The sequence below is a fragment of the Macrobrachium rosenbergii genome, chromosome 52, assembly GCF_040412425.1.
Source record: "Macrobrachium rosenbergii isolate ZJJX-2024 chromosome 52, ASM4041242v1, whole genome shotgun sequence".
Classification (NCBI taxonomy): domain Eukaryota; kingdom Metazoa; phylum Arthropoda; class Malacostraca; order Decapoda; family Palaemonidae; genus Macrobrachium; species Macrobrachium rosenbergii.
Genome location: NC_089792.1, coordinates 32,922,939 through 32,945,916, shown reverse-complemented (window position 1 = coordinate 32,945,916; position 22,978 = coordinate 32,922,939). Strand labels below are relative to the sequence as shown.

General features: G+C 35.2%; 1 protein-coding gene across 1 annotated transcript in view; it reads right to left on the bottom strand.

The window, feature by feature from the left end:
• Nucleotides 1–22,978, bottom strand: part of LOC136833955 (eye-specific diacylglycerol kinase-like) — an 850,760-nt gene that overhangs the window by 127,234 nt on the left and 700,548 nt on the right. The window contains exon 6 of the mRNA XM_067096233.1: nucleotides 17,359–17,491. Coding sequence (XP_066952334.1) covers nucleotides 17,359–17,491 — 133 coding nt within the window. The remainder of the gene's footprint in view (nucleotides 1–17,358; nucleotides 17,492–22,978) is intronic.

The window sequence follows — 22,978 nt, the reverse complement described above, 5'->3', positions numbered from 1 at the left end:
ACAATTATTCCTCTACGTCATTCTTCAACCTTTCCTCCATTCAGATACCTTAAAAGCCTTATCATCGCTGTACCACAGCATCTCACTTGTAATGCCATAACTCGTGCTGTCCTTCCATTCTTCAGCTTCTTGAATGTTATGTCCTCAACAGCCGCTTCCAAAAGTATTTTCAAACTGACACTGATGATTTTCCCGTCTTGAACCACTCATCCGTCCCTCTTTAATTTTTCACATTCAACAGACCTTCAAAGTACTCAATCCATCGATCCAAGACTGGATTCGAAGCAACATCTCTCCTTTGCCCCTTTCCTTCTAAATCCACTTGCACATGAATCTCTCTCTCGACATTTATTTGCCTGCAGATCAATTTATTCCCTTCGAAGTTCTTGTTTGACTTCCCCCACCCTCTACATTTTATGACATGTCTTCTTTACTCTCTTAAGTCTTTTTATGTGTGTGTGTATATGTGTGTATATATATATTGTATGTATGTATATGTATGTATGTATATCCTACTGTCAGCCAAATTACAGTAGTTTATTTAAAAATGCCTACAAGTGTCAAAATTAATAAATTTTTGGGATTAAGGGCTCATTGACCTTTCGTAAGCGGAAAGGTGTTTAGAACCCTATCATGGTCGCGAGATGACTCTTCATCAGGTTAAAGGACTTTGACCTTTCGTGGGAGGCCGGAATCATAGACTGACAGGAGATCTGGGAACACCAACGCGAGGGCAAAAGGTGGTGACAGCCTCTTAAAAGGAGGACGTTTGTAACACTTAGGGGAGAACACTCAGAACCTCTTACAGAGGAGAGAGGGCTGAGACTTGGATCTCCTTCGTGAGGACAAGGATTAAGAAAAAAAAATCTTAAAACATTTCATGTATTTGTGAAGGAAAAACTTGGGTAAAAAGCAGAGATAAAAATAAAAATGCCTCCATGTTTTGCAGATTCACAACCTTGATGTTGATTTTTCTGATATCATTAATATTTTCATGATTGACAGACAAGAAGTGTGCCTAGCGCATTTGGACCAGAGCAAAATCTAGGAATTTGAGGTAAATGTTACAATAGATTTGGTTTTAAATTTGGTTAGAAACTTGTCTGCAATCATAACTAAATGAAAAGTTTCGTTTTCCTTACATCATGCTTCACAATTAATTTGAGTTCTAGAGGGTGAAATTTCTGTATGCGAGTGTGTGTGTGTGTGTGTGTGTGTGTGTGTTTGTGCTACTTTTTATTTACAGTCACGTGGATACGAAAATAATTCTTCCAACACAGAAATAGAATTATCTAAGTTGAAACTACCGACGCCCCATTACCAAAGAAAAGAACACGGAATAAATAATAGTTAAGTGTGACATAAAAACGATTCAAGGACGACTCCAGATAATTCGCACAAAGGCTAATAATGGAGACGGAAAAGATTTAGGAGGCCATTTGTGTCACTTTTAACAAGAGATACCAACGTGTGACCACCAGAAGAAGAAAAGCTGACGACCGGGAAGAAACGGAAAATCTCCCTCGACGACCAGGAATGGCCACAACATTTAGAAGAAGAGGAGAGGACAAAGAAGAGGAAAGAAAAAGCACAGGAAGGAACTCGAAGGCTCTGCAGCAAGAAGTAGTTGTGTAGACGAAGGGCAAAAAATAGTGGACTGGAATTGCAAGACAAGATACGATCATTATGGTGGGTAATAAGATGGAAAATTCTGTAGATTGCAGGGAAAGAGAGAGATAGTCTAGTTCCCTTCATTCAGACTATATTTAAATCTGCTTTTATATTCCATTAGAAATGACTTTCGCTCTTTATTTGGCATTTACCTCTATCTCAATACCCAACGTTACTGACAACGTTGGGTTTTACATAATTTATCTCCTTCCTTTTATCAGTAGTTTCCTCTCTACATTCCTTTAGTCTCGTCTCTTTACCTCTTTGTAAACTGACGTCTCATCCTAGCGTTTGCTCCTCCCTCAATAAAGACAATCGACTTGGAGATATGAATCCTATCTAGTTCACAAATCCTAGTGACCAATAACCATTACTGAGATGATGAGGACGGGTGTTGTTTTACATGTCACAATAATCTTATCATGATTATTAATTAGAGTTTCAACAAAAGGTTTTTCTCTAAAACTTGGAAATTTAGTGCCGACTATGTCGTTCATTTTGTATTGGCATCTACAAATTATTGCCTGCATCCTTTACACTGACCTATCTACACCCTCCTCTTTACTCTCATATTTTTGACAGTGCTCTACATTTCGATGTCAATCATCCTCTCTTTTGATTTCTTCCTTTAAACTCTCTCTCTCTCTCTCTCTCTCTCTCTCTCTCTCTCTCTCTCTCTCTCTCCGCGTATTGACCTTAGACTTTGTGTAAATATACATAAAAGGTTTTCTGTGTCATAATATCTTCTATGAAGAGCGACATTTGCCCTCAAGCTGAGAGGCGCCATGTAGTGTACTTAGGGCTTAATACTTCCTCGTCATTACTGGGTCAGTTTTCGGGGAGGGAGCCCCACAGGAGTTGGGAGGGGGTAGGTAAACGCCCGCTGAATGAAGGTTGAGTGAAAAGGTGTGTGGAAAATCAGTCAATATCTGTTAATATCCGGGAACGTCAAAGGGAACATTTGGGACCCAAAATGAGATCTGTGCCGTCTTTTGACCGCTCTCTGGAAATCGACAAGGTGAAATATGGATAAAAATCTATTAAATTGAAAGTTCTTGAATGAGTACGAGTTAAGCGCTCTTTGCGCCTGTTTGTTATGATGCAGGAAGCATGTTGATATGCTCTGCTGTGTCTGTTTGTTATGCCACTTCGATTACGCCTCTCGTGGTCTGCCCCTTTATGTAGAAAAAAACAATTTAAGGAGTCGTACCAATATTTTACTATTACAGAGCTCGACAGTCTTGTCCTTGTCCTGTATGGGATAAGGTATACCGTAGTTTGAAGGCCATGCTGATTACGCTCTGCTAGGGTAAAGATTAGAATGCGAACCAATTGGTTACCTAGCTTGGACCTACAGCTAACTGTGAAATCCGAAACATTATAACGAGAAATGAATTTCTATCACCAGAAATAAATTCATCTAATTCTTCATTGGCCGGTCGGAGAATCGAACGCGGGACCAGCATAGTGCTAGCTGAGAACGATACCAACCCGTCCAATGAGAAACTGTTCTGTATGGAATAGCAGCACAATATGTTGCGTCCATACACCAGCAGGGTGGTGTTTGTAAATGGAAGAGGACGATGGTATGGCCTGGACAGGAGAATGGTTGTTATCACCGATCCTATCAGGTCGAGAGGCTTGTTGTTCAAAGAGGCGAAAGCCTCTGTGTATTTTAAACAGTATGCATGATTATATTACAGTGTTTGTGCTTTACCCGCGTGTGTTAGTTCAAGGTTCTTATTCCCATTAAACTAACTCATCCTTAGGTAGAGTCTACTAACTCCATTCTTTAAAGTTCTAGTTTATAAACCCAGTCCCCAAAGAATGTGGGCTGTTGTCATTCAGCCTCTAGTAAGAGTGGATGGGGATTATATGCCACTTCTCTGTTTCACTTCCACCACCAAGGGAACATATTCGATGCCCCTATAAGGTACTTGTGATAAGAGGATATTATTTTTGTTTATGATGAGTGAAATTCTTTGTCTTTCCCGCCTCAATATTACTGATGTCATACGGCTTGTTCAGTCTAAAGTTTATGGGAGTCACGTGACTAAATCTAATCTTCAGTTTCTTAACACTTTAACTTTAGTGTAACTTCGGCGTGAACCAGCTACCTAATAACCTTTGGTTAACCTGGCGAATTTTGTTTGCATCACATGAGGAAAATCCTTGCATGTCTGTAACTTATCAATTTGTGTCATCAGTATGAAGAGTATTATTTAACGTTTTTAATCTGTCAGTTCATGTGCCATAACTTTTAGGATTTTCAACAGGAATTTTCCTTGGGACGTGTACGTTATGAACTCTGTCAAATTTAGATTATCAGTAAGAGAGTTGTCATATTTTACTTTAATAAAGTATCCAAAAATACAGAAAGTACCCTATTTTGACATTTATTTTAGGTCCCAGCAATTACTTTTTTAAGGTTCATAATTTTTTGTTCTGTTTTTGTATTTATCGTTTCGTTATGGTTACTCTTCAGACCCATTTATAAGCAAACATTTTTAGTAAAATATTTATGTCGTTACCCTGAATGAGTTATCTTTAGAAGGATAAAGGAGAAAGTAACTATATGTAAAACAGAGATTTGAAGTACTGTACAGTGTTCGACTTAATCATAAGTGTTTATGGAGCGTAATGTTTATGCTGCAACAAAAACTCTCATGGTTTCAAGAACATGAGTCGGTAAATTAATTCTAATCCCATATTTATCATTTCCGAAATTAAGACATAAAACTGATCGAGCTCAAGACGCTGTCCATAACTCGAGAAGGCGGAAGGTAAAGAGTAAAAGACAATTTAATATCAGAACATACATAGTTTATAAATAAATCATGATGATCCTTAATTACCAAGAAAAAACAAAAAAACAAATGAAAGAAAAGGTAACGAAAATTACCATCAGTAAAGAGTTGAAGTGTTAAGAAACATAAATTAATAAAAGAGTAGTTCACTGTTGGCTGACTTTTCTAGTTTATTTGCATTATCGACAAATATTGTGAATTAAGAGGTTTTCTGTGTTCGAAGTACAGTACCGTTCCTGTCCCATGAACGTTGCCTGAGGGGGAGTTTTTTTTTAACGGGGAAATGTATGTTAAAAGATGGTTCTCATATCGAAGTTCCTAATCATTATTTTTAATTATTTATTCCTGTTTTTATTTTTCTTTTGATGGGGTCACATCGAATAGCGCACTAAGACGTAGAGCGTTACCGATGAATGCAGTTTTGATTTTAGCAGCGGGGAAAGATTATACAAGGAATCTACTCGATTTAGGAAAGGCTTCGATTTCATGTGCATAGGAACCTAGTATTTCCCAAAAAAAAACTGCTGAAATACAAGATCTAAAACAACAAACCCCACGTGAACCGCCAGCGTCCTGCCAAAGTGTTTTAAACACAAACCTGACAACCTACCAATACCCAAACGTAACGAGGTCGTCACACTGTCTTCGGTGTGAAATTTTAACCAGAAAAAATTGGGTCAAGCTAATAACTGATAACCATCCAGCTGTACAAAATGCCTCCTGAATAAAAAAAAAAAAAATACTTAGATATTAACATGAAACATAGTCTTGAACTTGAAACCAGAGTAAATCGTAGTTAACATCATACATTACGAACATTGATCAATATGAAATCCTAACGGAACAGTAGTAAGGGCAACTCGAAGGAGATTCTAGTTTTAAGAAATCAATTGATTGTACAAAGAGGGAACAAAAAAATCAAAAGAAAAAATAAGGAAAAACGCTGATAATGAATTATAGCAGAATAAAGAACTTGCCGGTATCCGATTAAAACCTACGACGATTAATTTACATTTGCATAAAATTCATAATTTACTAATCATCTGTGTATCAAAAAGGAACCAAGTCATGAGGTACCCAATAACAGACTACCGTTATGCTTAGGCTAGTTGGCGGGGTTCAAGTAACGATAAATGCATTTTTAGTTATTAATTACCACCGTTTCCAAATTTGATACCTGATTTTTTTCCAACAAATGTCAAATCAGAACAAATAAATGGGTTAACAAATGCGTAATATTCTATCTTAATGCAAGCCAACTAATGCAGCATTACGTAAACCAGTAAGAGGAACTTGAAGCGACAATGTCGTAAGATAAATCACATTCACAGTAAAACGAGCAATTATTGTATCAAGGAGGAAAACATATCAGTCATTAATTCTGCTAATGAATACACGTGAGGGAATGATAGGCAAACAAATAACGAACAGCACTGGAGCAAGAACCCTCCTGTTCGAGGACCTTACATCTGCTGTCGAAACAGCAATATTATACTACCGCTTACACTTCCTTATAATATAGCTATCATTTTAAAATATGATATATAAAATAATTGGACGAATTACACTAATGCGTTATTGTTAATCAAAACAAGCTATAAAAAGTTAAGATGTATGATAATGGGTAATGTTCTAGATTTCCAATGAAACATTCATTTGTTAAAGGTGCCTGATTAACGTTATGACAAATATCCTTATTTTTAATCGCCCGGTGACAGCTTTCCTTATATCCAATCATCGTCTTGGCAGGGGGAAAGGAAATGACCGTATTCTGTGCAGTGATAATTGATGTTTTTGTTTACGCAGCATTGGAAAGTCTTTCACATGAAGGTGAATTTCGAGTCCAAGCAAAGACAACCTTGCGAAGTTCAAGTCAAGTCTTCTCTCCATGAATTTAGAGAGAGAGAGAGAGAGAGAGAGAGAGAGAGAGAGAGAGAGAGAGAGAGAGAGAGAGAGAGAGAGAGAGAGAAATATTATTCGAAAAGATAAAAGGTCTTGCAGCACTTCATGTGAAAAATTGGTGATCACGGCACAGGCGTAAAAAATATTAAAGGTTCTCTGGAGACATTCGAGCCAAAAGAAATGACTTCCATTCATAAAATTTCATCTCTCTCTATCTCTCTCTTAAAAGTCTTCGTGGCGCTCGACTTTATGTTCTTTACTAGTAGGAATAAAAGAAAATCTAACGCGTATTAGATGAACTGCAATATTGAACAGCAAACGTTCATACTTCGGCAGGGAACTTTCTCTTAGAAAATAGTCTTTTGAGATGGAGGCCTGATGTCAAATAAGTGGAGAGTTGTCGTGCCAAACATTGACACGTAAGAGTAACTATTTCACCTGTTACTTAGCTGGTTTTGTAAGGTTCAGGGCATAAACCAAATTTTCACTGGCCCCGCACAATAAAAACCATCCAAGCCATCACACGAAAGAGTGAATTTCTATCCCTTAAGATAAGATGTCCTTTCCAGTAAGAAAGAATCTAAAACCCTTGGCTCGAGATTTACTATATAAATAATTGGTCACTTTATTTCTCTTAATTCATTAAATATTTATTACCACGCAACAACTTTTCTTTTCGATGAGAAACAACAAGCAGCAAACACTAAAGAGAGAACACTTCAACAACTTTGAAATGTCAAAAGAAAAAAAAAAAAGCCTTCGAGAAAATCTGATCAATAACGTTACAGCACATTCCGGTCACACAACTTTGTACTTCAAAATTTCCTTCGAAACAATTAACTTTTTCATTTTACTGATTATTCAGAAACTTACCTCTATACTAAGACTTTATCTCATCTGAAAATCTAAATAATGCTGAGTTCACAGTGAGTCTGATTCTTTTCACGACTTAGTCGTGATAAGTCTGCATTGTATCAGACGCTATGTCTTGACTATAGGTCAGGTGGCAACAAAGTGGGGCTCAAACTGAGTTTGGCAAAAGTGAGGCTCAAACTGAGGCGAGGTGGGTATTTCTACAATGTAGTTGTGAAACCATTTTCAACTTGACTTGCTGGGGTTGCTGCATTTTAGCAAATCTCTGGTCTGGTAAAGTTGCAAAAGGTTTATGACCATTTCGTTTCATGATTAGTTTTAAGGCTGTAAATCAGTTAGTTGCAAGTCTGCCTAAGGCTGTCATGGAGTGGTCATTAATGACCAGGTTTATATCGGTGTTACTTTGACCAGCTGGGGTGGCGCCAACACAGCAAAAAACATGACCTTGACCAAATTTTGCCCAATATGTAAGTGACCTCTCACACCACCCACTACTGAATGCAAATGCACGATTCTCAAAACAATACGAACTAATCCACAGAGAGTAAATGACTCTCAAACAAATAAGTCAAAGAAGACCGCAATCAATACAATCAGAACTGACAATTTTGTCAATCCTGCCTTGTTAGGTCCTGTCAAGTCGGACTAATGCATCGTTCTGCTGAGTAACCTAGGCTATTTCGCGGTCGGTCTCGCAGCGGCTTTAGTGTGAACTACAGTCTGGACAGAACCGTGGTGTGAAACAGCCTCACCACGACAACGGACCTTATATGGTAAGATTAATTAATGATCTCGTCTTTTTAATCATACATACTTAACAACACCGATTTTCTCATACAGCATTCGAATTTCAGGGTTTTGCTTCCCATTCTTGGTTGCAGTCAGAGTTAGCCTTGGCAGAAGCTATTTGCAAGGGAGGGCGATACTTGGTGTTGTTCAGGGCGATACAGATATTTAGATATATATATTGTGTCGTTCAGTGCCTTTACAGAAAGCAAATATATATACAGATATTTTATATATATAAAATATACAATATATTCCCTAATACTATATATGTTTGATATTTGCAATAAAAATAAAAACCCACTCCTAATTCTACAATAAAAATATAGTAGTCATATCAACAGTTTGAGTCTGAAACTACACAGTAATATATATCATAAAGATCATATCATTGTCCAGATACCGACCATACTATGTTTTATCAGAGTTGGGTGTACTCTAGGACGTCGTATGTACTTTTCTCTCTTTAGTTCCTACCGGTCTTTGTAGCACTAATGAACTCATTAGTGCCACTCTTGAGTATTACTCTTCTCATATTTCGAGAGGTTTCTCTTTTATTGTTGCTTTTATTCCAACCTTAATAAACGTGTTTTGTTGCAACTTGAAAACTGTTTGGATAAGGTTTTTCGACAAAATCCAACTAGTGACTTATGATGATTCTGAATGCATTTCAAAACCTGCTTTTAGTGTTTAAGGTCCTTCTAGTTCACGTACGCTTCTCTTGTGAAGATTTCCACGTTTCTTATACCTCTTTGCTTCAAAGTGTATAAAAAAAATTTCAGATAAAATCTTTCATCGACTTTTGTTTATTACTCATATGCAACCCTTTCAAAATCAAATGCGATCATCAATCACGAAAAATGAAGTATGACAGAATGGACTAGTGACAAATTGCTTTTGATTCGAGTTAATTAGCAAATAATGCAATTAATAGATGTTGTCAAAATGGACTCCAAGTCAATTTATTCAGAAGCAATGAAAATAGATTTTTGGGACGATATGCGACAAAACTAAAGTACGTCCATTTGGTCTCAATTACTGTCATTCACATAGCAATGGCTTTTGGAAGAATCTAACGTCTACTGTCAATAATAATTGCCATACTTCTTCAGGGTCCACTTCAAACCAGAACAGCAAAGTTGTTTTGCGTTTTCACTTTCTTAAGGGTTTAAAGGGTATGTACAATTGGTATTTATCCGTTGCATTTTTAAGTTTGTTTATTTTTTAGTCTGTGTTTCTAAGCATACTACTATTTTAATGTCATTTTGTTTAATTTTGTGCAATCTGTCGTTTCGGATCTAAAAACGCATGACCAGTGCTATTTGTGAACGCGACGTCATTTCTTTTATGATTGTTAACTTTTTAAAAAAGCAAGTAGAACTCTTGGCATCTTAGTATTAAACCCTCAAAATAAAAGCATAGCGTAACCTAGCACAGCTTTATTATCTGATGATATTTCGGATCTGAATTCGTTCCTAAACACTAACACCACCACCATTTATCGACGATTCACCACTCATGTTACGTTCCAAAAAGACCAGTTGTTCTCATCCAAAGTCCGTGTTTGTCTCATACGTGTATCCATCTTCCACTCTTCTTAAACTAAAACTGTTCTAGGTGTTATTTGATATTTATGGAATATTTCCCTATGAAAATAACTCTATCCTGCCGTCTGGTTCTGTCATAGTAAATTTCTTTTATCCATTGTGCAGATACTTATGCATAATGTTATTTGGTATGCATTTTCAGTCTATCTTTCCAAATTTTAAAAAGCATTTTATACAAATCTACAGTAAATATTGATTCAAGAATCTTTACAATGTTTTTAGCGCATCTTGTTCTCACTATTTGTTTTTTTATTATTTCAAGTTACACATAAGAATTCCATTCAAAATAAAAGCATAGAATACAATTAATCAAGATTGTAACCATTTACACACACAACCACAGCGAAGTTTCAATAAATGATTTTATTACATTTCCAGGGTTGCTATTTTCAGAGTGTTTTGCTGTCTTTGCGGACAAAGGACTTGAGTGTGTTTAGTTCTCAAAACTGAAACCGCCCTCAAACATTTGTACATTATCTGGATTCATGTTGTCACCATGAGGACAGGTTTTATTCCTCAATCCCAACCTGGATATACTATAAACCCTCCGAACTCCCCTTTTTTTTTTGCATATTTTAAAATATGTAAACTGAGGATCTTTTCTTAAACAGAATTAGTAATGCCATGTATCTATATGTGTATATATATAATATATACTGTATATATTATATATATGTATATATCTAGGTAAAATGTTTTCAAATTATAATTTTCAGAAGATTTCAGTATAAAGGGATGGAAGACACAGCAAAGTCTAAGAGTATAAAGGTAAAGGTTTAAAGTTTGGATTGCCCAAGCTCAGCTTCTCCTTCAACTCTTGATAGGTTGAATTTATGAATTTATTTGCTAATTGTATTTTCCACTTGCATGATTTATCTGCAGAGGCAGAAATTCTTTATCTTGCTCGCCATTTTCTTTGTTCCCTCTGAGATTTTTTCCTAAGAGCAAAAGTTCAAAAGATCGAAAATTAATTACATTATCAACTCTCACAAGATTAGACATTTTCCGGCCTATTAAAGTTTTATGACTTTTTGGTATAAATGGAATTTTCAGTCACTTTAAATAATCATTTGCTTAGAAACCCACTCTAGTGGAAATCTTGTATATACATGATGTTGTGAATGAAAAAAACAAACAAAACTGCAATTTAAACAAAATTACTTTTCACGTATAAAATAAACAGCAGAGCCATTCGATTTTGAAACTGTCCTTTACCCCAAGACCTCACAATAAAACGACTACGATTTTCCAAACTCTTGCCGTAACTTCCACAAAAGTGAGAAGTTTGTACTGTGATCTGAATACTACTTAGCCGTTGTTTACCACTGGTGATGTTTCTGATGACGCTAGCAACGAGGTAAAAAATTTTCTGTACAGCGTATAATGCTGTTTGAAACTCTCAGCCACGTCCCATGAAACTCTCAGCCGCGGCCCATGAAACTCTCAGCCGCGGCCCAGTGGTGGCGTGTGTTGTTGGCACCTCAACCTTAAAATAAAAACTACTGAGGCTATATCTGAGGGCGGACAGGCAACAGCCTTCTCAACACTTTTCCTTTACAGAAAGCTAAAAAGGAGAAACCTTGTAAAAATACGTCAGCACATAAAGGTTGCAAAAGCATTGCAAACATCATCAAATTTACGAAGAAAAACAAAGGCGGTAAAAGACAGTATGAATGAATCATGATGTTGCATATCAGCGGGTTAAAAACCTAGAAGCCACTGGAGTGAATTTCACTGGTGTTTATTTAAGAGAGACAAAATACGGAAGATACTGAGTAAAATGGTTTGGGATGTGTAGAGAGTCTATGGAAGAGGCCTGGCTAATAAAAAGGATGGGAATAGCACTTTCCCTTCTTGTCTCTCCCCAAAAAATACTGAACTAATGGAAATGGAATAGTCTAGTTCGAATGGCAGAAGGACATACATATTTTTGTGGAGAGAGAGAGAGAGAGAGAGAGAGAGAGAGAGAGAGAGAGAGAGAGAGAGAGAGAGAGAGAGAGAGAGTCTTGCAAATGTGGAGGGAAAGGTTATTGCACTGATCCTTCTTTGAAGCAGTTCATCATTTATACTTATCGATTTATTTCCATCTTTGCTTCTGGGGTGGAAATAAACGAGTTAATGGCTTCCGTCTGGCCTTATAATTAAATCTACCTCTTAAGGGAAATTGCCTCTTGTTGCATCTGGCCTTCCTTAGCGACCCTTCATTCTCGAGGGAAACGGTCTCTAGCGTAATTTTACTGATAAATTAATAAAATTAAGAAGGTAACGAGATAATAAATATTGCTGGAGAAATAGTATGAATGAGCTTCCGTACCTGGGTTACATCATCCCTAAAACCCGACACCCAAATGAAAAGATGTATTCTATGTACATTTGACAATAATGACTTTGGACGTTATGAGACTGAACTGTACACCTCAACATCTGCATCGTTGAAATTATACTGAGCAGTATAAGAGAGAGAGAGAGAGAGAGAGAGAGAGAGAGAGAGAGAGAGAGAGAGCCAATGATGCTTTAACACAAACAAAAACATTTTACTCCCCCCAAAAAAAGAGTTATTGCCTTCAACAGCCACAATAACCATTATTGCCCTTGACCAACATAAAACATCCAACAGTCAGATTTACTAAAACAAACACCCTAAATGAAGTGTTGTTGGGCCCAACTAGGTCAGGATTCATTTTAAGAACTGGAGAAAAGAGGGAACTAGATTACCCAAAATTTCCTCTCGCTTTACGTGCGTCACTCTACGTGTTCATGATAACATTTTTCATTTCATATTGCAATATCATTTTCTTATTATTATAATCATTTTCAAAAGGACGGCTGCTATGATTTTATCATGAATTCATTTCTATCTTAAGTTTAGCTATACTTAAAAGATTCCTCACTAATTTTTTCCACAAATAACAATTAAAATTTCAATTAGCATTCAAAAAGTTTTTCGTTTACTGCCAGCACTGAAAACCTTACGGGTCAAAGAAAGAAAAGCCACAACAAAATCACAAATATCGAGACCACACTTGGCGTAAGACGTCAACGTTCTACATTCATACATATCGTCATCAATCCACACCCTTTTAAAACTTCTTGTTAGCAAAAGCTGGCCTAGTACCAGCATGGGCTGCCGCTGCCTCCGCGTCCATTTTTCTGTGTACTTATTAACACGGCACGACCTCTGGATGGTACTTCAGCAAAACTCACATTTCCCTCTCACTTCTCTCGGGAGTTATTCTGAAGATTTCACGGCTCGGGTCCATCTTTTTTTTTTTTTTTTTTTTTTTTTTGCCCCTTCCATCTGCCAATCTTCCCTAATCACCAAACTAATCCAGAATTAAGGCTCTCCTGGCTCACATTTTTCCTAATACACAGTTTTTTCCCTTCCAAGGCAGAGTCATTTCCACAGTACTTTCTTACACGTGCGCCTCCCTTCTCATTCACTGATATACACACACACTATATATATATATATATATATATATATATATATATATATATATATATATATATATATATATATATATATATATATATATATATATATATATATATATATATATATATATAATATATATATATTTATATATGTGTATGTATGTATGTATGTATATATATAATACATAATCTTCTCGTCGGCACCAACATGAAAGTCACGTTCACTATAGTTCACGCTCACAGACTAAGTCCGAAAATTAATTAATTAAGTGCTAACTTTACCCTTGTTTATATCACACGGTAGGTCATAATTATCCCAAGCAGAGTATGAAAACTTTGTTTCTCAAGCTGGGGCCAAAATTAACAAATAACTTGCCTAAATTTAGGAATCATGTTTTGCAACCGATTTTTTTTAGTTAATGATAAAAACAATTACCAACACAACCATTTTCATAATTGCAATATTATCCTAACATACATACGCTCATCAGGCGGAGCTTAACCCGAATATTCCAACCTCTCTTTTTCCAGGTCATCTAAAAAAATTTAAATTTATAAACTTTACTTAGCCAACTCCTTCAATTAATTAAAACAAACTATCCCACATTATTAGTCTCTCTATTCCTTAAATCTTTTCATCTTACAATCATGTTGTCGGTATTTTCACAAGGGGAGACTGCAATGTCATTCTAGAGGCAAGTTGAAAGAAAACATTTCCAACAACGACAGGAGCGAAATTTCTTCTGCGCCACATAACAATTTTTTTCAAGATTTCTTTATCGTTGAATTCTACTCTTCACTGGAGATATATATTGCAAATTCTGTGTGCGGCCATTTCATGAAATCCTGTTATCTGATTTCCGTTTTCTTACACTAAACTCTCCTTCTATACTCATCCCAATATCCAGACCCTTTGAATTTCTCTTTAAATACCCTCATATCTTTAAGTTTTATTCATTCCGTGTCATTTTTACGTTCTCCCAGCTCAGTTTTTCCCAGAGCCGAGAATTCGTTTCCTTCAGATTTGTGAACCATACATGGGCATCAAGTCCTTGTGCCCTTTGGTTCTTCCTTCTGCTCTCGTTTATAACATTCACTTTCTTTTGTCTTTTTTACTGAGTCTCTATCTCTGCTTTTTATTAGAGTCAGTTAACAGAAACTCTTAAAAATTTTGTCATATCCTGAGAAGCAGCTGTGAATTTGAGTTTACGTTTTTCACATTTACTTCCATTTCAAACGCTATTAATTTCAAAATTACTCTTCTTGACCCTTACAAGTTCCTCGTTGGAGGAGTCGGTAGAGTTGTCGGCTAGCACTCTGTTAAGCCCGAGTTCGCGTCTCTGGCCGGCCAATGAAGAATTAGAGGAATTCATTTCTGGTGACAGAAATTCATTTCTCGGTATAATGTGGTTCGGTGGGTCCCGTTACTAGGTAACCAATTGGTTCTTAGCCACGTAAAATAAATCTAATCTTTCGGGCCCAGCCCTAGGAGAGCTGTTAATCAGCTCAGTGGTCTGGGTAAACTAAGGTATACTTAACTTTTGACCCTAACAGCCGAGCCTTAAAAAACCTTACAAAACGATACATTTCTGTGCATTTTTTTTTTCTTCTTCCTTACGCTTATTCCAACTGAAAGTGGAAAGATGAGTTTACTTCTCTCTATTTTGATAAGCATGAATTTAGTATTTCCTCCGTCCAAAAAAAAAAAAAAAAAAAATTACACTCCTTCCAATCACAAAATCATTAAAAAATATAGCTTGGAGTTCGAGATGCACTCTAAACTACTCACAACAAAATTATGAAGACTGTTTACGTAATCCTTTTATTAAAACTGTATCCATCTATTCGTCCTGAGATGAACAGAAGACACGATACTCTCAGGGTTAATCATCGAGTACAGAAAATATGACAGGTGACACGTTTCGCCATAGACTTCGAATGATCTCGTCGGGGTCTCTCTCTCTCTCTCTCTCTCTCTCTCTCTCTCTCTCTCTCTCTCTCTCTCTCTCTCTCTCTCTCTCTCAGCTTGGATAAATAAACCTCTCAAGCCAATTTCCTCCTGAGTGTCATTCTGTGCGTTTATGAGTTATGAAAGCGGGACTTCGAAACCAATACCGTATATATAAATATTTATACGTCCTACATGAAGGAAGCAATATCGTTTATGGCGTCTTATACGTGTACCACTTGGTATGCTTGGATATTGGTGTCCTATCAAAAAGATGAATTCACTCAAGTTTAATGGAAGTACATAATCTTTATCGATTTAGAAAAATAAAGTAACTATGTGAACTGGGAACTAACGTATTGGTTTCTAGTGACAATAAATTTCCCCGTTGCAGAAATAATAATAAACAAACTGGCGGCACATTCCAGTTGGCTTAAAGACAAATGTCCCCCCAAAGAAATAATAAAACAAAGCGCCAACCCTCCGTGCCATGAACCCTGACCTACTGAGCGATATCACTGAAGTCCATTACAAGAATGGAGGAGGAGGAGGGAAGTAGGGAGTTCTCAGCGGCTTCATCCCTCACAAAACAAAGAACGCACTGCAAGAAAAGTTCCAAATGTAACCGGTGAAAATTCGCTTGAAATAAAAAAAAAAAAAAAAAAAAAATTCTGCAGAAGATGAGGATGAAAAAGTGTTAACATGCGCAAAGAAACGGGAAAGAAATCCAAACCATGAAAGGATGAAAAATATATATGAAAGAAAAACGGTTGAAAAAGTACCAGGAATAAAGGATGACAGATAAAAATCACTGCAAAATAGAAGATAAAAAGGCTGAGGTGAAAAATTGACAATAAAGGTACGGGAAAACTGAAAAATGAAACCAAACAGAAGATAAAGGAAGTAAAGAATGTTAAAAAATTTAACAGACTAAAAATTGTAAAGCGTACAAAACCTGACATATAAAGGCATTCTATGCAGAATGATGACAATATTCGGAAATAAAGGTGGATGGACGGGTATAAAAACTCAAAACCAAAAACAACATTAATAAAAGTGTTACCATTTCACAGCTTTTTTCAGATTACATGCAAGCAGTAGTATATGCCTATTTTGTCATGTAAATTACTCGTTTATGAAGACATTCAGAACAGTTGCAAAAATAATGTAGCCGTCGCCCTCTAAAATCGTGAATTTTTGAATTTGTGGATAATCAGATACCCAATGCAGCAACCTTTCAATAGGTGAAAAGTCGCATAATTTCTAAATGACTTTGGATATCGGTGTTAAATGCCTAAAGATGTTTCTGTGTTTGGCACAGCAAAAGAATTGAGGAAATTTTTAAACCATTTATCTCAATTTTAAGTTGATCGTAACTTACAAGCAAGATAAATAATGTGACCGTTGGCACTGCTACGAAACATAACGATTTTGAATCTTAAGTGTGATTCGTGATATATGCTAATGAACATTTCTTTAACGATAGAAATGATTGCATAGTGATCATTATCAAATAGCCATAGCCTTGCATAAAAGCTCGTGAAAAATCGATAGGAGGACTAATGCAAATGGTAAGAATTAGGAATAACTTGAAAATATGCAATAGTCATACGAGAATTAATTAAAATAACCATCAATTCTGTTGCCCTTCCTCTTCCTTTGATGCAGCATGAGATGTCTGGAAAAAATAAAATGTCCAAAACGAATGAAAATTATTCACATCTAATAATGACGCCCGGGCACGCTGCAAATGAAATGGCGTAGAAAACGATAAATGCAATTTGACAATTCATCAGTTTCTGAATACATGGCTGATACAATATTAACTAGGTTACATGTCACACGAGTGTGTGCACATGCAAACACACTTAATACTCACATATAATTTACAAATGTGAAATTACCAACTGATTTTTGAAGTTACTCTTATTACAAACTGATTTTGTTATACATATATACACATACATAATATATATAAATATTATCATGGATAAACATACATATATATACATATGTATTTATATATATATATATATATATATATATATATATATATATATATATATATATATATATATATATATATATATATATATATATATATATATATATATATATATATATATATATATATATATATATATATATATATATATGTATGTATAGACGAAAACAAACACATGGGTGGCATGAACTTAAATTCATCCCAGTATCATCCAGACAAGCATGCGAGAGTGTACTGCATCGCAGGCGTAAGAAAGACAAATACATTTCGCTGGGGCTGCAGCAATAACGTCAGTAATGATAATGGTCGCCAATTAACATGACTTACCGAGAGAACACGTTTCCTCAATCTTGCTGATGTTGAAGCAACTCTCTTTATTGTGATAGGCAGCCTTGCACCACGAACAACTGATGGCCACAATTTCTTTCGATCCGAACAATAGCTTTGACTGGAACCCCTGGAAAAAAAAGGTAAAGAAAACATTATTAACAAGTTACACAGAAACATCATCATTATTATTATTATAATAACTATTATGAATGATTTTAACGAGACGACTGACTCAAGTTTGTAGTCTAGATTCTCAAAAAGAATGGCCAAAGGATTTATTCTCAGATGAATAGTAAAGGCAGAGTTAAAGCTGTTGGACAGCTAAATAGGAGGAGAGAGAAAGAAAACAGAGGAAGAGTAAAATGCAGAACGCGAGTCTGCTGTGCATGAGGGAACGTTAAAAAGTGCCTTCAGTACCGTCAACAGTGCGCCGGGCAAGGCGGAATGAAAATTGCATTCCCAACCCCACACCAGCATGTAAATAAAAACCTAACCATCTAGAATTCATTCGAGGACAAAAATATACTAAAATAATAAAAATAAAAACTCAAAATGACTTCGTTCTTCATTAGCAACTTACAATTTCTATTATATTCGTCTCAGTTTGATTAATCTCTTTCCGACAAAATGGAAAATGGTCTGTTTCTGGCAGAAAAATCATTTTAATTATTCTTTAATATCAATTTTAGCTAGTACTAGCCTAAACTGATATTAAAGGAAATAATTATTTTGCATAATAACAGTTAATGTTCATCTCTAGAAATCAGTCTCCGTTTGGTCCGATGTTGTAACCTGTAATACAGGTTTTGTTTGCAGTTGTATCAAAAATTATACACTTTTGTTCTGAAATTATTAAATATATTAATATGCAGAACACTATCTAATAATTATAGTTTGTTAGATGTTAAGGAAACTGAATGCGCAATCTGTAAAATTTCACTTGAATCATTCATTGATTCTTTTTGCTTAACTAAAATCAAAGAAATGTTGAGATAATGAAGAGTTTGGATATTTAATTACTATGGCTGATTTTGATGAAGGTCGTGAAAAGGTGAGCGAAATCATAAATATAAGAACAGAATACAATATTTAGGAACTATGAACGAATCTATAAATGACACACTCATTATTCATAACTGCAGGGTTCTGAAAATTATGTGTTCAAATATCAAATGTCAGACTATACATAAGATATAATAGTATATAATAAAACAAATATATGAAAAGAATATAGTAATACGCGAGAGAATTTATAAAAAAAAAAAAAAAAAAAAATTAAGGATCATAAACACACTCGCAACCGTTTGGTTAAAGCCAATTTTTCTGAAAATACATTGAGAGCTTGATAGGTAATCATGAAGAGGCTACAGTCGAACAAACAAACCACGAAGTGCTCACAAAGGTGTTCTGCCTAAACCTAGAAACAGACAACAAATGGTTCTGAGCAATATATATTTATCTTTGATTAACTGTGGATAGGCCAAAACCAGTGGTGTTACATCAAAAATACCCCACAGAAATCTTGATATTTGAAATAGTAAAAAAAAAAAAAAAAAAACTTCTTTTATACAAATATCATTTTATAAGTGGGTAAAAAAATAAGACTAATATTTGTGGTGATTTAACTATATGACTATCCAGAAAATCAACAGAAGTAACAAAATTCATTTGCCATCTAGCTATATATATATATACCATCAGTGCATATAATATAGGGTCTTTGCAGAAGCTCCTTCGGCCCTTAACTGAAACCCGTTCCATTCCATTTACTGGAACTCCGTTCATATTCTCTATATCCACCCTCCTAATATATTCATGGTGCAACTAGTTCTGCCTGCTGTTACACCTTTCCAATCCTTTTCACGGTCAATTTCTTTTTAAGCGTTCAATGACCACATAGGTCCCAGCAATTGGCCTGTGGCCTAAATATTATATTCTAGTCTATAACCCAGGATTCAGGAATTTCACAAAGATACATAACACTTTGAAGAATACGACGTATTTCAACACTCATAAACGACCCACTCTGATATATAATATCCTATTACAATTAGTTTAATAAGCAGAAACCGGATGCAACAAACAAGCTGGAGTGTGTGAAAAAAAAAAACCTAGGAGTTAATTAACACAGAGCAAACATGCTAACAACAATCAAATATGGCAAAATAAAAGTTCAGTATATATGAATATATATATAAATATCCCTAGGGCTTTATATATGTATTATATAAATATATATATATATATATATATATATATATATATATATATATATATATATATATATATATATATATATATATATATATATATATATATATATATATATATATATATATATATATATATATATATCTATATATATATATATATATATATATATATGTAGAATCTATTGGTTGCTTTTACTGGAGACAGATATGTAATTCTAATAGCCACATTGCAAACCTCTGTATTAAGGTTACAACATTGACCAAGCGGAGACTGATTTCTAGAGATAAACATTAACTGTTATTACAGAATATTTTTGGATATGCTTGTTTAATGGAACTACTTGGATACTAGCCTAAAATTGATATTAAAGAAAAAAGATGCAAACGGAAGAAATTGAAAGATGTTGTAACCTACAGGTTGTGTTTGAGTTGGCTGGTCTTTGTTCTGAAATTAAATATATTAAGCGAACCCACGTTACCTTAATCACAAGGAGGTCAAGTATTTGACTTGACCTGACCACGACCGGCCATATATATATATATATATATATATATATATATATATATAGGCTCTTCAATGCTTTTTCTTCCGTCGATATCTATTACTGTAATTACATATATATATATATATATATATATATATATATATATATATATATATATATATATATATATATATATATATATATATTTATATAAAGTTTGTTAGCGGAGATCACAAAAACTCAGTTTCATGTGAAAGCTTGGTATTGTTACATAGGCCAAGGCAGCCCAAAATATATCACAATAGCTGCCATGACACTACGCTGTATAATTTCAAAGGAACGCATTACAACGCAATTCGTCACATACAGATGCACGTGCTTAGAGATGACTGATGTTTTCTATAATTCAAAAACAATGTTCATTCCAATGACAGCAATGTAGGTTCTAGAAAAACAGGCTTACTGGTTATATGTGATCACCTTATAAAAAAAAAACTCGGACGATCATGTGGTAGATAACTAATGAATCCTGGATGTTCTCATCTCTCAGACAACGAGCTATCCGAGAACATCTCATTAAACAGGAAATACCGGGCGCTGTTGAAGCTGTCCACAAAATAAGGGAATAATAACATTCTGTAAAATATTTCTAGGCTTTCACAGAAAATGTTACCTGCTTGCGTTGCGTGAAATGACAAAGTTGGTTCGCAATTTAAAAGCAAATTAACTCAACTCGGCATTCTTTGAGGGTAAAGGAGAACGTCGGGGCGCTGCGGCAAAAGCACTCTACAGAAAGATGAAGGTTCTCAGAGAGACATGACAGTCTGTTCCCAAACAAGGAGAAATGACGACAGTCTGAAAAAAGATTGAACGTTACCACTAATCACAAAAGACAGTCCCTAAAGGAGAGCAAACCGACGCTTGCTTTAAAGAAGAACGCTTTTCATCGGCTGTTACATCACCACTGACCTCATCCTATACCAGGCTTCCAGCGAACATGTTCACAGGCTCTATTTTTAGGGAAATGATGCTAAAAATGCGACTACACAAAATCTTTCGTTCGGACGTTAGTCATTGCACAAAGAGTGGCTGGAACACACAGAACACCAGGAAATACAAAGTACTAAAATCAAAAATCCCTTTATGATACAGAAAAGGACAAAAGTTATCTTTGATGTGTTTTTACCAACAGAAATCTAACAAATAGCCAGTCACAACACGCAGACTACAATGCTTCCACAGGAAAAAATCAACGACAAAAGTGATCCGGGGAAAACAAATCTTCTCAACCCGTGACTAATACGAAGCCTTAAAAATATGATATTGAAAATGTCAAACAAACTCATACATACATTCTGCAGCAACGCAGCCACAATTGTACATAAAAATGTAGATACAAACACACACACACACACACACACACACACACACACACACACATATATATATATATATATATATATATATATATATATATATATATATATATATATATATATATATATATATATATATATATATATATATATATATTTTTCTCACCTGACACATTTTTTCCTTTGAAAGTATAGTAGTGCCAAAAAAGAACACAGTCTTCCAGTTTCACAGCAAGTGTTTAAAGAAGAGGTCTGCTAACCCCACGACCCATCTTGACCCCAGTAGACGCTGGTATCCATTTAGAGCGTGGTGGACATAGCCGGGAGCGACCCACATGCCTATCAAAAGTGATCCAAGCCTTCCATCACCGATAATATATATATATATATATATATATATATATATATATATATATATATATATATATATATATATATATATATATATATATATATATATATATATATATATATATATATATATAATATATATATATGTATGTATGTATATATCAAACCATTTATTGAATTCTGGCCGGTGCAGTAGCACTTATCAATTACAATTCCCATTAGGATAAGTTATTCTCAGGTATAATGAATTGGATATCAAAACATTTGTAGGTTAATATTTATAAATATAAAAGTCAAGCGCGTGTAGTAAAAAAGAACATATGTATATATATATATACACACACACACCAATGCACACACGCACATACACACTGCGCACGCGCAAACCCAATGACAACTCCCATGGTAACATGTAGCTATTCCATAAATAGAAGTCTTCCTACTCAAGTAAAAGAGGAAGTTATGCGACTAAGCAAAAAGAGGTGGATCTATTTTTGTCATCCTCAGCGGGTTTAAAAGAAATAGGTCACCGAGTTCTATTCTGGGATGGAACTCAATTCAATAGGTTTACATATGAAGGGAGGTGGATTATACCAGACGGCTGAAATCATGCATAGTACCGACTTTCAAGTCGCACTACGGTACGTAAATAATGTTAGAGAAGATTGGGAGGTCACAATTTAAATCCATTCTCTCTCTCTCTCTATTTTACACACCTTTACGTTCAGTGAACAAACGACAGCTTAGATAACAGCACTAATAATTTATGGAGTACTGATCAGTTACTAAAACTAATTAGTGACAATCAACGCCATCAAATCATCGAAGTAAGAAACAGCGACTGCAGGGACAACGCCAGGTTATGTACAGGGTCACGCTCCTGTCTTTCCCGTGCTTTATCTTCCACAAATCTCCACTCATATCCAGGCTCCCTTGCCATCTAATTAGGTGTGGGTGTTCCAACTTCTGGTGCCTACAGGACTCTTACATACTGTTCTCCCAGGTGTTGTACGAAGGACATGACCATGCCATCTCCATCTCCTTTTCAAGATTTTTTCAGCTACACAAGGGAATTCCGTTAATTTCCCTTCTAGTATCAAGTTCTTGCCATCTGACTCTTAATGTTTTTTCTTAAACCTTTTTTCTCAAACCGACAAAATCATTCAGATATTGTTTTACTGTCATACCA